At 38.4% G+C, this 17,821-nt stretch overlaps 2 protein-coding genes across 2 annotated transcripts in view; one reads left to right on the forward strand and one right to left on the reverse strand.

The window, feature by feature from the left end:
- Window positions 1–17,821, reverse strand: part of LOC109198185 (low affinity immunoglobulin gamma Fc region receptor II-b) — a 997,390-nt gene that overhangs the window by 416,508 nt on the left and 563,061 nt on the right. The window lies entirely within an intron of this gene.
- The window catches only part of LOC109201287 (obscurin), a 493,328-nt gene that overhangs the window by 37,871 nt on the left and 437,636 nt on the right, over window positions 1–17,821 (forward strand). The window contains exon 7 of the mRNA XM_025906001.1: window positions 6,349–6,351. Within this exon, the coding sequence (XP_025761786.1) occupies window positions 6,349–6,351 (3 nt within the window). The remainder of the gene's footprint in view (window positions 1–6,348; window positions 6,352–17,821) is intronic.

The raw sequence follows: 17,821 nt of genomic DNA on the forward strand, positions 1-17,821 counted from the left end.
AAATTATAATCCACATGGTACAGATGAGCAGAGAGGGACAAAAAAACAGATCCAATTTGTAAGTTCACAGTTTGGGCAGTCGTTAATCCCTCTTGCTAACTTTTGTCTCATATTCACACACAAGTCTGGTAAAGTAGTAGCTGAAGTCTCCTATAACCAGAATCACTTCAACCAAGATCCTGTTCCAGTGGAGTTCTGTTGATCAAGGTGCTTTTGATAAGACGAAGCAGCTCTTTGCAAGATAATGATAAAAGGATTCTACAAAACAAACAAACAAACAAACAAAAACCAACTGTTTTTAAAGAAGAAAATGGTGAAAATTATGACCTGACAAAATATGTCTCCTAACTTGAAGAAACAGAACAGTGTTGCATGTATATAGATAAAGATAACAACACAACACAAGAAACAAGCTTCTGTTTTTGCAAAGAACAGGAAATATAAACCTGTCAGCTAACTGCTGCGGTCAAAGCCACAGGAGCTGTTTGAGGTTGGTGTAAGGAAGGACACAGAGAGGCCAATCAGAAAATGTGTTGTAGAAAAGATTTTTATATCTATATTAAACTTCTCCTTCTTCTGCTTTTCTCATTTCTGCAAAGTAAAACTATTTGATTGTTGTTGAATGACAAGGACATGCTACACAGCTAAACATGGCATCAAACTGAGATAACCGTCATGTATTTTGTAGCGAAGAGGTCCAAAAACACCAGAAGGACGACTCTGGCACAAACAAAGGAGAGACAGCTAATATATATACACAGAAGGGTGATTAGAGGAGCGGAGACAGCTCGAGAGAACGAGACAGGGTTAAAGCAAATAACAACTGAGACAAAGGAAGTCACACTCAATGTTACTCAATGCTCTCTCCAAGACAAGTGCCCATCTACTTCTGGGAGGAAAAAAATTATTAAAGGTGCATAATATGTCAGTGGCTCCTACTGCAATCTATTTTCATGTTTCTTCTAGATTAAGAAAAAAAAAGAAGCTTTATCTTCTCATTAAATTCTTCAACCTTCTGTTTCTCCCCTCTGATTTGTGTGTTCATCTTGTTCATTCTCTTAACAGGATCATTGCGATGTGAACACTTCCTATTAAGCCCACTTTGACTCTGGAGGAATCAAAGTGGTCTAATAGCTGCTCTGTAAAGTTGGGATTGTAAGATATCCTTTAGAAACTATGCAGGGCTCCCTCCCACACAGCAGAGCGATTTACAGTGGCTTTGGTGCTCATGTGTCCTTGTGGACTATTAACTTCAAAACAATTATCATCACTGTGCTTAGCAGTTGTACATCTGCTTAATGCTGATTTCGAGCTGATGTGGATTTTTCTGCATCTGAGTCACTCTTCAGCAGAGAAAGACCAAAGAAATCAATATAAAAAGCAAGTAATTATAATTTATCTCAACAGATAATATTGAGATATTATATTTTAAGAGGTTAAAATAAGAAATCTCCATCTTGATTACTCCCAATAATTTGTTTTAAATCAATATATACTATATTTCTACAAGCCAAAATGTGGACATTTTTCCCCAGTTGATAATTTTCCTGTTTGTTTTTACCAATATCAAGTAATACAAACAGGAACTTACTAAAAGTGTCCTTTATGGCCCCACAAGGAGGATTTGGTTTTATAAACATTTAAGATCAGCTTCCCGTTCAGCTCCTGAGGTAATTTAAATTACACCCATCAACCGATTCACTAAGGCTTGATACTAAAATAAAGTGAATGCACCTGGGTTTAGAAAGGGGTGCACTCGTAAAGCTAACTACATCTAGTAGATCTGTTTGGAAATTGTAACCACATTCTGTTTTGCCCCGTTTAGTAAATCTGCCCCTTGGTATAGTCCTAAATATAAGACTATTAAAGTCAAGTATTATGATATGTAAGTGTGTGGGGAAAATATCTACTGTACTTCCTGTAAACTCTGTTTGTATCTACCTTTTTCTTCTGGCCACTGATGTCCAGGCTCAGCACTGCAGAGCTTGATAATTTGGTCCACATTGTATCCTGTCTGTAGACACCACTGGTGTGTGCAAGCTGCTATGTTTCATGAGGAAAAGAGAGTTATTTAATGACCATTCAGTGCATCCACACTTGTACTTGCAACAAGTTGCTGCCCCATGACTGAAGCGTGACTTCCACACTACTCTTTTATAAAGTAATTTCTCCAAAACTTTTTTGTTGTTGAGGTGATCGTACAGGCAAATGAAAAACCAAACATGATGCACGATGAAAGACAAAATGATGGAAAAGTGTTGAAATGTTAAAAAAAATCTTAAGTAAAAAACATTCCAAGTAACAATACATAATCATAATAATAATATCTGAGACATTTAAATACACTGAAGACAACACTGATAAAGTTACCATTGCTTCCTCCTCCACACAGGTACTGAGGTCTGTCTGCTACACCTAAGTGTGAGCACATCTATAAGAGCAGACCTATTGGCAGTTTCCAGCTACATCTCAGACTCTACAGCCTCAGGTAGTGTTTTAGATGTTCATGATCACGACAGCACAGAAAGGCTGAACAAGTATGGTTTGTTTGAAAGGGTTTTATACGTATGAGGGTTTAAGTATTGTAGAGTCAAATCTGTCTGACAGCTAAACATTGGTCACAGTTGAAACATTGTTGTGGGACCTTAACAGAGCCGTGCATGTGCACAAACCTCAATGAACTGAAGCATTACTGAATTATGTTTTTGTTACTAACACATCTGTTTCTGTATTTCTGTTTATTACATTTGCATGTAAAAAAGAAAACAATACCTTATCTCTTATTGTTTTCTATGGACTGTAAAGACCAATATAGATCACTGAGTTAAATACTGGAGTCCAAAGTGTAGTCAAATAAGTGTTATATAGATATATAAATAAATAGATAAATGATATTTCAGTATTTGTTTGAATGATTACTGTCATATAGATGAGAGAAAGTGGGAGACAGAGTTGGGTGAGCGCCATTCACTCACAGCAGCAGAGAGAGAGAGCGGCACACTCTGCTGTGAATTCATTAAAATATCTCAATAAAAAGCGACTCTGCTTTCAAGTATGAAATAAAACAGGAAGAGTTTCCAGCTCTGACTTCATCTGACTCTAGTGCTTTTATGCTTTAAATAAAAAAGTGTTATTTGCTGCATTGAGTGTCTTCATCCTTACTATAACCCATTAGCTGCATACTGTGCTGTCATAAGGAATACATTTATACTGTAAAAAGAAAAGAAAAGCACATCCATCAATTACAGACTCCTACTTCTTAACAATTTTCCTGACAGATGAGCTTCTTTTTTTCCGTTTTTATTCCCACTGACACTTACGGTGCAAAAATCTCAAACAACAGGAGGCAGGGTCATTATGACCAAAACTCCAGACTCACAGTAAAATATTGCACCAGCGTTATGAGATACAGCATCCACAGCAGTATAAAGTTAATATAAACTCAAGGAAAGTTGATTTAAAAGTGTATGGTCAACGAGCATGAAGCAGACTGTTACCATTGGTAAGAATTAGTCCATGAAAATCTAACAAATGTAAACTTTTCATATAGAAGGCAAGCACCTTGAGTCTTTTCATTTAAATATATTTTTTTTATTTAATTAAAAATAAAAACTAATGCTATACCAGCTTGTAGCTTTGCTTGACAGTGCGCAGAAAAAACAAACAAAAAAAAAAAACCACACACAACAGAAGATGGAAACTCCTAAAAAGCTTTAAAGTTGTCACGGCTGCCGAGCCGAGCCGTGTGGTGTTGGAGGGAGAAAGGACCCAAAATGCAGGCAGTAGATGATAATGCTAGTGATGTTTATTTACAAAGTGGCGTAGTGACAAAACAGGCAATGAGGGATGACAAAACTAAAGAAACCTAAACTGGGAAAACTAAATAACACACCTGAGATGATACCAAACAGGGTGAGAGGCAGAGAGATGCAGACAAGGAACAGGACACTGTGGAACACAGACAAACCGGCAACAAGCAGGAGAACACACAGGGCTTAAATACACACAGCAGTGATCAGGGGATGAGAGACAGGAGGGCAACACACCTGGGAGAAATCAGAGCCGACGGGACAGGGGAAAAGTAAACTGAACACACTCACATGAGACGGGGACCTTCAGAATAAAACAGGAAACTCAGACACAGAGAACCAGACAAGACACTGAACAGACAGATTCACAAACAGACAGTGTGACACCATAGACCAGGGCAGGCACAGAACAGAAACCTAACAAATGGCAAATCATAACAGAATACATACTCAGAATACACAAAAGCATAAAGAAACACAAAACACTGAGTCGGCAGACTCAGGACCATGACAAAAGTATATATGGGAAAGTTTAAAAATCTAATTGCCAAAGCGACAGAGCCTAAAAACAACTGAAAACCTGTGTGGTTATTAAAATAAATGTTTTACTTTATAAATTATTTTTTGTGAGCAACACGAATGTTATCAGAGGGAGAATTATACTGATCATTAAAGTCACAGCTCGCTGTCTTTAGCAGTCTCAGTATTACTGTGTAGTCTAGCACAGTTTATTTTTAATCTACTGAAAGGTCTCATTTTTATCTTTGCCATGTAGAAAAGAGGAAATGCAGCGTGTGGTTTCTTTTGTGCAGCAGATGTCTTGCTTTAAGTCATCTGCATACAGCACACATGAGGAAGGGGCTTTGCAGTCAGAAGGTAGCAACATCCTAAAATAAACAATTCTTTATTATCCTTTTTGACTCTGATGAGGATCAAATTTTACAACATTAACATTTGAGTAACGTTTGAGACTTTAGTGACTGAGATCATAAACATATCCAGAAAGTGTTTACTGATGTCTGACCTGACAGGAAGGGTCACTTCTCACAAAGACATGACTGATAGAAAATATTGTATGAGCTTTTTGTTTGTAACAAAACAACGTCGGCCCACAAAAACGAAAACTCGGCCAGTCCAGCTATGACCTGTGCTACGTTAACTATTTACAGGTATTAGAGTAAAAAAAAAACAGAAAATCTGATTATACTTCTTCTACAGAGCATGAAACTTGATTTCTTCTAAAAACACCTATTTTTTCTTTTATTCGTGTATTTCTTCGGAACCCACAAATCCACTCATATCAGTGGATTTGTGGGGTCTGTTCTACCGACACGGGCCATTGGAGTCTGACCACCAAACACCTATCTATATTCTGCTCATCAATAAATCATGTTCATTCTTTCTAACTATGTGTCCTTATTGAAACAAATGTCACCTTCGTTTGGTACTCTGAGTCCTGCTCTGCATGTGGGTCTACTTTTTGAACTGACTCTGAACAGAATTACACAGTGTTGGTTGGTAACATGTGGTGTTCAAGGCAAACATCATTATTACAGTGTTTATATCATTATTTCACATCATCAGTTTGTTTTTCTTTTATTGTGTTTACATGTAGTCAGATGGTAAGATGTCAAAGCAACACAAATAATTCAGAATTAATCAGTTTGTGCTTTGTTTTAAATAGCAACAGATAGTAAATTTAACTTTGAATTTATTTGCTGTCTTTGTTACTTTACTTTGTGAAACATAAAGGTCTTTAGTTTCACTTCAGCTACACTCTGAGTCATTTCCTGTGTTTAGGTCTCAACCAAACTTAAAACCAGAATTTAACTACAAGTTGTGAACTTTCACAGATCAAAGGAGAATTTTCACTGCATGATATGTTTGTGCTAACTGTGAAATACATCTACATGTTTGCATGAAGAGACTCATAAACAAAGAAAAAACAAATGATTTAAAAAGACTTTATAGAAAATACAGGCTCCAAAGTAGAAAATGATGCTTTGATATTTCTACTCCCAGTGACTCCCAGTCTGCCAGAAGAGCAACAATGCTGCATGACAATGATCCACAGGAAACTGCAAAAATCACAGAAGAGCTTTTAAGAAGAAAATGACAAAAAATATAAACTTCTCACTTGGAACAACAGAACAGTTTTGTATGTTTTAGAGAAAGATTTTAACAACAGAAAAAAAAGTAAAAGTTTGCAGTGGACTCGAAATGTAAACCTGCCACCCTACCTCTGCGGTCAAAGCTACAGGAGCTGTTTGAGCTTTGTGTAAAAGGGAAGGAAGCACAGAGAGACCAATCAGAAGAAGAAACTGCAGAAAAACTCTTGTTGTATCTATATTAAACACAACTTCTTTTTTTTCTTCATCTTCTTTGTTCAAAGTAAAACTCTTTGTGCAGCAGGCTGGATGTGACGATGGGGCAATCTTTGCTCTGCACGATGGGCTTTTTCTGTAAGTACACGTCTGACATTGTTTGAATGGCACTGACTCATTAACAGAAGCTTTACTTTATATTTATTTGGATTTAGTCAGTTGTATAATGTCTAATGAGCTTTTATGTATTTACAATTTTAGTGCTCAGTACTGTCATCTCTGGAAATGCTGAAGGTAAGAAATGGTGTTTTTCTTCCAGTTCACATATGCAGCTGTTATTACTGACCATTCAAACAGATCACAGTACTGATTCACTAGAAGAATGGATCAGAGGTTCCTCGCATCTAACAGTCAGCACCTGGTGCAGCCGACTGCAGCAGCAGTGACTGTACACTCAAAAAAATAAAACATTAGATTTACTTAAAAAAGTTATGTCAAGTGGTTCCACACAACTGCTTTAAGTAACTTTTAAGAAATGTTGTTACTTAGTTTGAACTCAATACTGTTAAGTTAGATTTACGTAAGTGTATTGGCTAAATGTAACTTAATTGCAATGCTTAGCTGATACTTATCTTTGTTGCTTTAAGCCTACATAACTTGTTTAGGCAATATCTTTGTAATACTGTTACTTAGCTGGTACATAACTTTTCTGCTTTAGAAGGACATAACCTGGTTAGGTAGTATCTTTGTAAAACTGTTATGTAGCTGCTACATAACTTTGCTGCTTTTGAATTACATAAAAATGTTAAGTAATTTCTATTCAATACAATTACATATAAATCATTTACACTGGTTACTTCCATACAAAATAGCAAAGTTTCTTAAAAGTTACTTAAAGCAGTTATGTGGAACCACTTGACATAACATTTTTAAGTAAATCTTAGGGAGATCTTTTAGGAAGAAATGAAGACAGCACCCAAATTATCAAACACAATCCTGCCTTTAATAAGCACATTCAGTGCATATAAAATACTTTTTTCCAAGCACAACAGCTTAACACAAAGTGCAATCAATGCAACTTGTTACAACTTCCAAGTGAATATTTTGTGCAGAAAATGTAGATCAGTATAAAGTGCTAACCAACTTGTCGTCAAACTAAAATGATTAAAAAAATGATCCAACAAAGTCCTGTCTTTACTAAGCACATTCAGTGCATATTAAATACTTGTTGACAGACCGAAAAGACTGTAGAGCCGTAGCTTAACACAAAGTGCAATCAATGCAGACAACTTGTTACAACTTTAACTAAATACTTTGTGCATAAAACAATATTTTACTTCAAAGATCAGTGAAGTGCTAACCAACTTGTCTTTCAACTGGTCCAGAAAGCATCCAAATTATCAAAAAAAATCCTACATTTTACAAGACGTTTCAGGAATTATTTTCAAACACTGATAAGCATGAAAGAGCAAACTAAACTCATTTAAAACAGTGAAAATTGGCTGTTTTGTTCAAAAACTGTACTGTAAAACAGTGCTACTCAGTTTTTCAAGTTATGGTTACATCCCAAGTTGCAGACAGCTGCCAAATGTCACATTCTTTGAAATATCAAATCACAGCGGCTTAACCGCTAAAACTTTTTAAAATGTCTGTCATTTTCTGTATGTTGTCAAGTAGCAGTAGAAGAAGTGCAACACCAATTTTTTAAGTAACAGTATTTTGCTAAAATGCAAATGAACATTATTGTTCTCTAAAACTGGTGAATGTTCCCAAGAAACAGTACTGACAATGAAAAAAAGTGTTTATGAACAACTTAACTATACCTGAACGTAAAGCATTCAAACTAAGTTAAGCAATAAGGGCCTCCCGCTTCCTCCTCTTTATTCAAGGAGTTTGTTTCTGAGCACTTGAACTTTGTTTGATAGCTTCTTAGCATCAAGTCCCATCAGTACTTTCTGAAAAAACTCAAAAGTGTACCTGAGGTTGGATGGGTAGCTCATGTTTAAAGTGTAGATCAGGCCGAACAACAACACAACAGCAGTGGCAACATCAGGAAGATCTCTGAGCACAGCAACACCCTCAATTATGATACCAATGTCTTCTGCCGGGTCAAGGTCACGCTCTCCTTCTGGTTTGATGACGTAGATGCCAATGAGCGTCTTCTCCATTTCACTTTCGGCCTCATGGAAGTCCACATCCTAAAAAAATAAATAAATAAATAAACATAATAATACAAGTTGCAGGGTTTCTTATCAATTAAAGGGATATTCCACCCAAAGTGGAAATTTGTCTATTACCATATTGCCAAGAGTTAGATAAGTGAGAAAAAAGCATTTTGTAACCAGCACAGTACATTTCTGATCTTATACCCATTGTTCCTGGTGAGCTCAATAATCATGTCGACTGCAAATGAAAAGTAAAAAGTAACACGACGGATTTGCAGGAGGAGGCGATTTAGACTTGGGCCTACATTACGGTTACGCCAAAGCACCCTGTAACCCGCCATGGCATAGCACTTGGATACAACAACAGTGGTTGAAAAAGCCTCTGGTTTCCATAAATAAACACATATTCGAATATCCATGCACCATGCAGCGGCGGCTTACAGTGTTGTATGTGGTAACCATAATGTATTCCCAAGTCTAAATCTACTCCTCCAAATCCTTCAAGTTACTTATTACTTTTCATTTAAAGTCGACATGATTATTGAGCTCACCAGGAATAATTCGTACCATTAAAGAGTCATTTGCAACCAAAATGCTTATAGTTCCCATTCACTCCATTTTTTAAATGCTAGGCAAAAGCAAATAGACTGCTGCCGGATCAGGAGAATTATTGCACTGGTTACAAAATTATTTTTTCTCACTTATCTTACTCTGGGTAATATGGTAATAGACCAATTTTCACTTTGGGGTGGAATATCCCTTTAAGCTGCAAAACAGTAGACAGCTCAGAGCGATATGAGAGGTGTTGGTCCATCATCTAGATTACACGGCAGAACAACAAAGCAGAAAGACAGTACACTCAGCCCACATTACACCCCAACTGTAATGGCAAGGGTCACTCCCGCATAAGCTTGTGCTTTTATATCTCCAATAATGTTCTAATTTTAACTTTTTGTTATAATCTAGTGAATGTGTGTGAGGAAAAATTACCGTCAGTTAAATTTTTATTACTGGAAATTGTTTCTATTTGATTACTTGCCTGATATTCTTTGATCAAGCTGTACGGATCTTCATTGAGGTAGACTGCAAGTCCTTTCAGCGTACACACTCTTCTCATTGCAACTGTGTCGTTCTGTAAAACATAAAAGCAAATTTGACTTAGCTAAACTTTAAAGACATTTTCAGTTAACTTCAGCAAAATAAATGTATATAATGCTTTGGGAAAAAAAGTCCATGACACACTACAGAAGAACAACAAAATTTAAAATAAAAAAAATTAAGGAAAGAAGGAACATTATCATTTGAAAAAATGTGACGAGCAAAAAAAGGTAACCACAGGATCCCAAAAAAAACAGAAACCCGACCAAAAACAGCAGCATGAAGAATCCAGTGAGGAAGAGGATGAACAAGAGGTCACACCAAAGCCAGCCTGAACAGAGGATTTTTTTTTTTTTAAAGTAAACCACTGAGTCCACTGATCTAAGGCTTAGGAGGAGAGTTCCAGAGTTTGGGGGCCACAGCAGCAATGATCTGTCACTTTTGGTCTTTAGACTGTTGTGCACTACCAGGCTTTGATCACTGGACCTCAGGGACCTGCTGGGGGTGTTGGGACTGAGAAGATCTCCATTGTATGATGGTGCTTGTCCATGTAAGGCCCTAAGGACCAGAACCAGGATCTTGAAATGAACCTTGAAGTTAACCAGCAGCCAGTGACGCTGGAAGAGAAGCGGGGTGACGTGGGTGTGTTTGGAGGACTTGAACAGGAGGTTTTGCAAGGACAAATGAAAAAACAGTTGTAGTACTAAGCCAGGGTTTCCCATAACCCTGGTCCTCAGGGCCCACTGTTCTGCATGTTTTCCATGTCTCTGCTTGAGTTTGGGTCACTGAACTCGTGTGTTGCACAGTGTGTCACGTCTCTAGAGTCCTAAGAGTGTGGCATGGGCAGCCGTGTGCGACGGCCGAAAAAACGCACGGTGTGATCCCGGCACAAAACAACCAACAGCAGAGGACATCCAGGACCACAATCTGAATATTACAGACAACACCAACAAGTACCAGATTCAAAACTGTTTGTAAGGTAAAGCATGTTGGTGCAATAGCTTTACTTTTGAGCTGATTTTATAAGACAGACCATCGCATCATTACAGAGTGATAAATCCGAATCTGTGAGCCGCGTAAATGCGGCAAGGCGCAAAGGTGAAAAGTGATAAAACTCGATTCTGATACGTTTTGCCTCGTAGTAATATTGCCGCTTGAGTCCCTCACCTTTGTTCGCTGAACGCACATCAAGCGTTCTTGTCACAGAGGGAAGTCCCCCGTAGTGGAGCCAGAGCAGCGCGCTGCCTCGGTTGACAGCAGAAGTAAATAACACAGGCAGACCATGGGCTGCTCAGCTTGTTTATGATCAACTGGACGGACGCAGTGATACTACGTTCTTTTGGCCGTTAAGAAGACAGATCGCTCGTCTGTTTAGGGACAGTGAGAGACAGCCAGCGGTTCAATTGAGTGGTAAAAACACTCGCAGAGCGGAGCGTGGAGCGGGAGAGACAACAGGTGAGCTCCAAGCTAAAACTACTGTCTGTTTACCATGGTCGCTGCAATTGACGCTGAATGCGTGACCCTGTACGTCACATGCGGGGGGGGGGGGCGCTCAGAGACCTCCCTTTATCCCGTCTTGGTTTGAAAGGTGCCTGATGGCAGTTTATTCTAGCTTCAGCTTTTCTACTATAAATGCCAAAATTCTCCCCAGGGAGCCGCGGCAAATCCCGTTTTGGAAACGCTACGGTCCTGTAAAAACAGCTTTTAATTCTGGCAATTTTTTTTATGAAGTATCCAAATCAACTTAAAACTTTATTACTGTGACAACACTATCATGAAAAGGACAAAGAATAAACAATCCCATAATACCAACATTAAACTTTACCTTACAATAGAAGGAGACAACAAAATCATATGTATTAAAAGAGGGAATGAAGCATTCAAAAAAATTAATTCCAAACCTCATCAATTGCAGCCATGATTTCTGTGATCTTGCGTCCACATGTTCCTCCCTTGTTTCTGAAGACTTTGGTCAGTTTGGTTGTGTTGTTGTCCAGCTGTGCCATAAATGTGGATGTTAGCGGGACCGTAGTGATGCGCTGGAATTCAGCATTTATCTGTAAAATAAACAAATGTTTAGCATGATGGGTTTAAAATATTGCATGTGGAGTGCATTTGCAGATCAACTGATTCAGTTACCTCACGTGGAGAAAAAAGAGCTGGCCATCGGCTTTTAAAGTCAGCTACGAAGGGCATGTCCTGAAGAATTTCTTGCCTCCGGTGAGGAAAGGTTTGGGCCATTTTTGCTTTGATGGTTTCATCGTTGTTCTTCTTCTTGAACTCTGAAAGCAGCACCAACCTTTCTTCTTCCTGACTCTCTCGGGTTTCTCCAGCTGGATAATCAGGGCAGAAATTCACCTCCGCTCTCCTGGGTTTCTTGACTTGGTTGGGATGCACATTACTGTTCCCTCTTCTTTTGAGAGAATTGATGACCAACTCACTACACCCTAAGTTCTTCAGCTTTGGGAGTCGAGAATGTATTCAATTGGATCAATTACTTCAAAATGTTTTCTGTAATACTGTCTGCGTTTGAAGGCAGTGGCAAGTGTGCCGTCCTTTTCTATGGCTTTTAACAAAGGGTTAAAAGAAACTGCCTTTGTCAGTTCTTCAATAACAGGCTGGTCTAGACAAAGGTTATGATTCTTGAGTATGTCTACAATTACTTGATTTGTCAAAGGCACTGATGCACAGCTTATCAGGTAGTGCAATTCTGAAAGCAACTCGTCAATTGCTATGCTGGGAACATGAAAATAGTTTTCCAACTTAAGTAAAAGAGATGCAAAATTAAGTTCTATTACATTTGCCAAATCTTCAGTCTCACTTGTAGTTGTATCGTGATCAATATTTGCACTTATGTCCTCTTCTACAATAGTGTCTGTACTGTCATCAGCTGATGTTTGGCCTACAATAGTGTTAGCAATACCGATTTTAAAGTCTTTTAAGGTATAAGGATTGTGTTTCCTATTTCGATGAGACTTGAATGTACCATAGATATTTGTTTTGAAAGAACAACCCTCAAACATGCAATGCACAGTCTCGTTACATTTTAGATGGTTGTTAATGTGAGAAAAATACTCCTGCTCTGAAGCTATGTTGCAGCAGGAACACAAATGGCAGTTAAATGTTGCCAAACTCACAGACTTGTCTAGAGTTCTTTGGGTATGTGATCTGCTTAAGTGGCTATGTAGAGCATTCCATGTTTTGAAAACACAGACACAATCAGAATAGGCACATGGATACTGCTGTCTACTATGAACTAACCTGTAGTGTTTTAATAACAGAGCTCGTGATGACACCACTTTTTTGCACAATTTGCACTGCCACATCAACGTATCTGGGGGAGAAGCACAAAAGACATTTTCATTACACTGTCCCTGAAAAAACTAAATAATTTGCACATTGTTAATGTTTCATATTAATCAGTTTTATTTTTAATATTGTATGCTACAACAATGAATTTATTGATCTACATCATCACCACTGCATATTGTGTAAATGTGTGTGTAATCTGACATTAAAAGTCGAGTGAGAAATCCCATGGACATTGTACAACATTAATGCAGTTCATCTTACACCAGCTTACTAAATGCTTTCTGCAAGCTACATCAAAACGTAAGCTGAAATATTAGACAGAAAATACACCCTAACCTGTCTGCTAGCGAGGAGCGCTTCTCCACTGTTGTTGGCTAAAGTGCAACGCAGTCAGGCGTCCGAGTATAAACTCGGCGCGAAAGTGCGTGCCGGACCGAATGCGCTGCCTGTACCGACGCGTACCGACGCTAGCGCTACACTACATTTGGGCTGAAAACAGAGCTTTGCTATTGCAATGGAGTCCCCTCCAAAATCATTTGGAAACTCACGTGCAGCAAGTCCACGTTAGCAAACCTTTACCGGGCAAAACCCTGCCTGTACTCTTTTCTTAGTAGCACTTGCGACATTAACTGACGTGTGAACATATATGTAGACGGGCTTTACAAGAAAAATGACTTCTTACCTGATTTTTGGACAAAAATGCGGCTGAACCAGTCCACATGGCGAAGAAAAAGCAAGCTTGAGAAAGAGGGTGGTGCGCATGCGCATTGGCCCTTACTTAGGCGGGCTCTGCACGCAGCAGTATGTGCAGAGGGACAAACCTGTGAATTTACTCAACAATGTTACGTTGACACAGTTCAATGACTTTGTGTAACAACAAAAAGTAACAACATTTCATTAAATTTGCACAAACACTAAGAATTTTTGCAAAATCGAGTTTATTAAGAACAAACAACAAAATCTACTTTAGTAAAAGCAGAGATAGGCTGAGTTCATTTTTTTGAGTGTATAGTGCAGAGATCTGGGAGGTGGATATTAACAAAAGCGAGCCTTTATTTTGGGCTGCACAAAACACAACAAACAAAAGGCGACAGGAGAAAGTGATAAACTAACAAAAACCTAAACTGGGGAAAGTGAAACATAAAGACACAAGGTGAAAGAACGACAACACTGAAACACAAAACACGAAACCTACAACAGAGAACAAGGAATCTGAGACCTGAAAAACCTGGGACTTGAAAACCATGAGGGACGTAAACAGACAACCCAACAACAGACAGAAGGTTAAATGCAGGAGGTGGGGAAACACAGCTGTGACTAATCACACACACACACGAGACCGGGAGGAACCAAAACAGAATACACTAACACAAGTCGAGGAACTATCAAAGTAAAACAGGAAAAATGAGACACAGACAGAGATGTGGACTTGACGCTGGAACCGAGGAAGAACAGACATGAGAACATGAATAGGCGTAACACAGGGAACACAGGAAGAGGCACAGTAACACAACCTAGGAACTAGAAACAGGAAGAGGCACAGTAACACAACCTAGGAACTAGAAATCAGAAAATACTAAATCAAAGAAGATCAATAATCAAAAACATAAAAACTGGGTCACCAAACCCAGGACCATGGCAATATATTTATTGTGATTTTTTTAAATATGTGTTTGTGCACCTTTTCTTGTTACTAACAACATCCACTTCTGTGTTATATATTTTAATCAGTGAATAAATGATTGAAATTAAGCTGGAGTGTTCAAATCTACTCAGTTTTACAGATTACTTTCAGAAAAATACCCATCCATCCTCTTCCGCTTATCTCAATTCAGGGTTGCAGCGGGGCTAGAGCCTGTTTAAGCTACCATACCAACCTGGACAGGCTGCCGGTCTGTTGAAGGGCTAACACAGACAGATAGACAGACAACCAGGCACACTTATGGGCAATTCAGATTCACCAACTAAACTAACCGCACGAACTGCATATCTTTAGGCTGTGGGAGGAAGGCAGAGCGCTGCCATGCCGACACGGACAGAACATGAAACTCCACACAGAAAGGCTCCGGCCACATGGTTGATGAGCTTTCTGTGAAACTGATCTTGGAAAAATGCTTTTAATGCTTTTTTTTTTCTTTGCCAGTCTAGTTTAAACTTTGGTGTCACATGAAAACTTTGTATTTCACCATTTATGAACTAATAATCACTTCATGAGAGCAGAGCAATTTCCAGCTTTGAATCCATCACTGGAGGTTTAACAGCATTGTAGGAAACAAAAGCTAACTGACAACTCTGGATTATATGTTCACAAATGTATAAATATGTAAATGTAAAGATGTAGAAATAAGTAAATAGTGGGATATTTGACTATAAAACTTCTTTATGCAATTTAAAATCTGACAAACGGAAGTTGTTTACATGATATTGTTTGTTTGTGTGTTGATGTTCAGTCTCACAGTTTACATTTGTACACAGCTTGTTGTTTTCACTCTGCTGGTAGATTCTACATATTAGCAAATTACTTTAATTTGTTTAATAAAAAGAAAATATTTTATTGTTGATTTTAAATCAAATTGTCAATACGATGCAAAAATATGATTACAAATAAAAAGAGCAATACAATCCAGGACAGCTTAATAATAATTTTATACTACTATAAGTCTGATAATGTGATTTATTTCTTATTTTTATTTGAACAGCTGGTCCTAAGCCCACTGTGACCCTGCAGCCATCCAGGACTCACATATACAACGGTGTGATATACAGCGGTGTGATATACAGCGGTGAGACAGTCACTGTCAGATGTGAGATTAAGGGAGGTGAAGGAGCTCAGTGGACGTATGAATGGAGACGAGACAAGTTAAACACACGTCAATCATCCAGTGTATACACAATCAGCAGAGCCGCTGAGTCTGATGGTGGAGGATACAGCTGCCGGGGTAGAAGCAGCTCTTCCTGGACAGAGTGGAGTGACATCACCACATTGACTGTACTACGTAAGTGGGACATATTTCTCTCATTTTAATTTATATTGCACAACGTTTAATCCAAAAATACATCAAAACACTTTGAACAATACTGTACTTTTTAAATATTTTGTTTTCTTATAGTTTGGTAACAAAAGTAGTGTGAAAAGTCTTTAATGTAGTTATAAAAGTATGCAGTCACAGTAAAACATCTGGAGAAGAAAAAGATTTTATTAGATGAAAATTTTCCCATTTTTCAGCTGGTGCACATGTGTTTTTATCACTGCAGCTTAGTTAGCTCTTTCTATAAATATAGTTTTTTTATGAGAAGGATTTCCTCAAATGTTTTTGTTGCCTCTATAAAACACTTTGAAATGTGGATTTTAAAAAGTACTACATAATGTTGCTATTTTACAGGATTGTAGTTAATCTATTTTACATGATTAGTCACAATTAATTTGTTTCGACTGGTCAAAAATAATGTAATCAGCACATAGGACAACTCTGCATCCAGTCTAACCGTGATTCCTTTGAATTGTTAGTGTGAATGATTTGAGAGGTTCAGTTGTGATTGTAAACAGAAATGGAAAGAAAAAACACCCTTGCTCTTCCAGTAAATTTCAATGTTGAGGCTTCTAGGGCAGGGATAGCTCAGTAGGTAGAGTAGTGACCCCATGATCGGAAGGTCGGGGGTTCGATTCCCCTGAACAGCTACTCTAAGGTACCCCTGAGCAAGGTACCGTCCCTACACACTGCTTCCCCGGGCGCCCAAAGGCTGCCCACTGCTTCACTGAGTGAATGGGTTAAATGCAGAGAGGAATTTCCCCACGGGGATCAATAAAGTACACTTTCTTTCTATCCTCCTCAGTGTGCACAGCACAATCCAGACTTAAGACTTCATAAGTATTGCTGTCACCGAGGAGTGTGATAATTTTGCTCATATAATCAGTTTAGACCACCAGTGCACCTCCACCTGCTGGCTGAAAGTTCGGTGATGTTTTGGTCTTTACTCAGAGATGTGACAGCCTTCTTTTCTTGAACTGTGAGGTTGGACAGAAGAATTCTTACATTGTAACAGGTAGCTGGAACCTTCATCCTGATTTCCTCTGCTTCAGGTTGTGCTAGGTTTTCTGTTTCTGTGGCTGTGATGAAAACTAATATGGGCAGCTGTTGTGGTGATGAGGTAAAATTGAGCCCTTTGGCTAGCACATCCTTCTTAGGTTCATTTAAGGTCCCTTTCTGAGGAGTTCTTCACCCACTTATACTGGCTGTATTTGATTATGGTCTATTCATGTTCTTGTACAAGCAGTTCTCAGAGTGGTAAGTTTTGGTTTGTAGTGTTTTAAACTTCCAAAGTTTCTTTGGCTTTGATGTGCTGTGCCAACAGTACCTTGTCCACAAACTTAGAAGTTTCTTCTGAATCCTCATTCTGAAACCATTTCAGCATTGTTACCTGACATGCTGAAAGCCTGGTTAAGCTCAACATATACGAAGTGAATCTCTTCCCTCAATTCTTGAAATATTCTGTCCCAAGCATGATTGAATAATCCAGCTGTTAGCACAGCAGGCGTACAAGATATTCAGCAGTTCATTATCTTATCCCCTGTAGGTGGGCAAAATATTGTCTTTCCAGAATCAAAGCAAGTTGCAAAGTTATCAAATCCAACATTGATTTCGGATGATTTGACAGTACCATTAGAAGGATTTTGTGATAACGGGCAGCAGCTCAATGAGACTTAAATCTTCCAACATAGCAGCCATAAATGAAGACAATGACCCATTCAGTCTCCCCCCCCCCCCCCCCCCCATTTTAATTCGATCAGATTAAAACGTACTATTTCTGCTGCCTGTCTGCACTCTGCATGGACATCTTCACCTTTCTGCATTCCTTCATGAAACCTGCTTCAGCTTCAGCTTTGATCTTAGCTACATTTCAACTTCTCCAGATTTGCTGTGGCTCCTTTAAAATTGTGTGATTAAAGACTGACCTTGACAGAGTCTCCAAGAGCCCATCTATCTACTTTACTGGAGCTTCAAAAATCAAATATTTTGGTATAAAACTACAAAAGAAATTTGCAGTCTCTCTTTATGTTGGTTCTAGATTCAAGAAAAAAAAAATCCTTTGAAAATCTAAAGTTCCTGATTTT

The sequence above is a fragment of the Oreochromis niloticus genome, linkage group LG3, assembly GCF_001858045.2.
Source record: "Oreochromis niloticus isolate F11D_XX linkage group LG3, O_niloticus_UMD_NMBU, whole genome shotgun sequence".
Taxonomy (NCBI): domain Eukaryota; kingdom Metazoa; phylum Chordata; class Actinopteri; order Cichliformes; family Cichlidae; genus Oreochromis; species Oreochromis niloticus.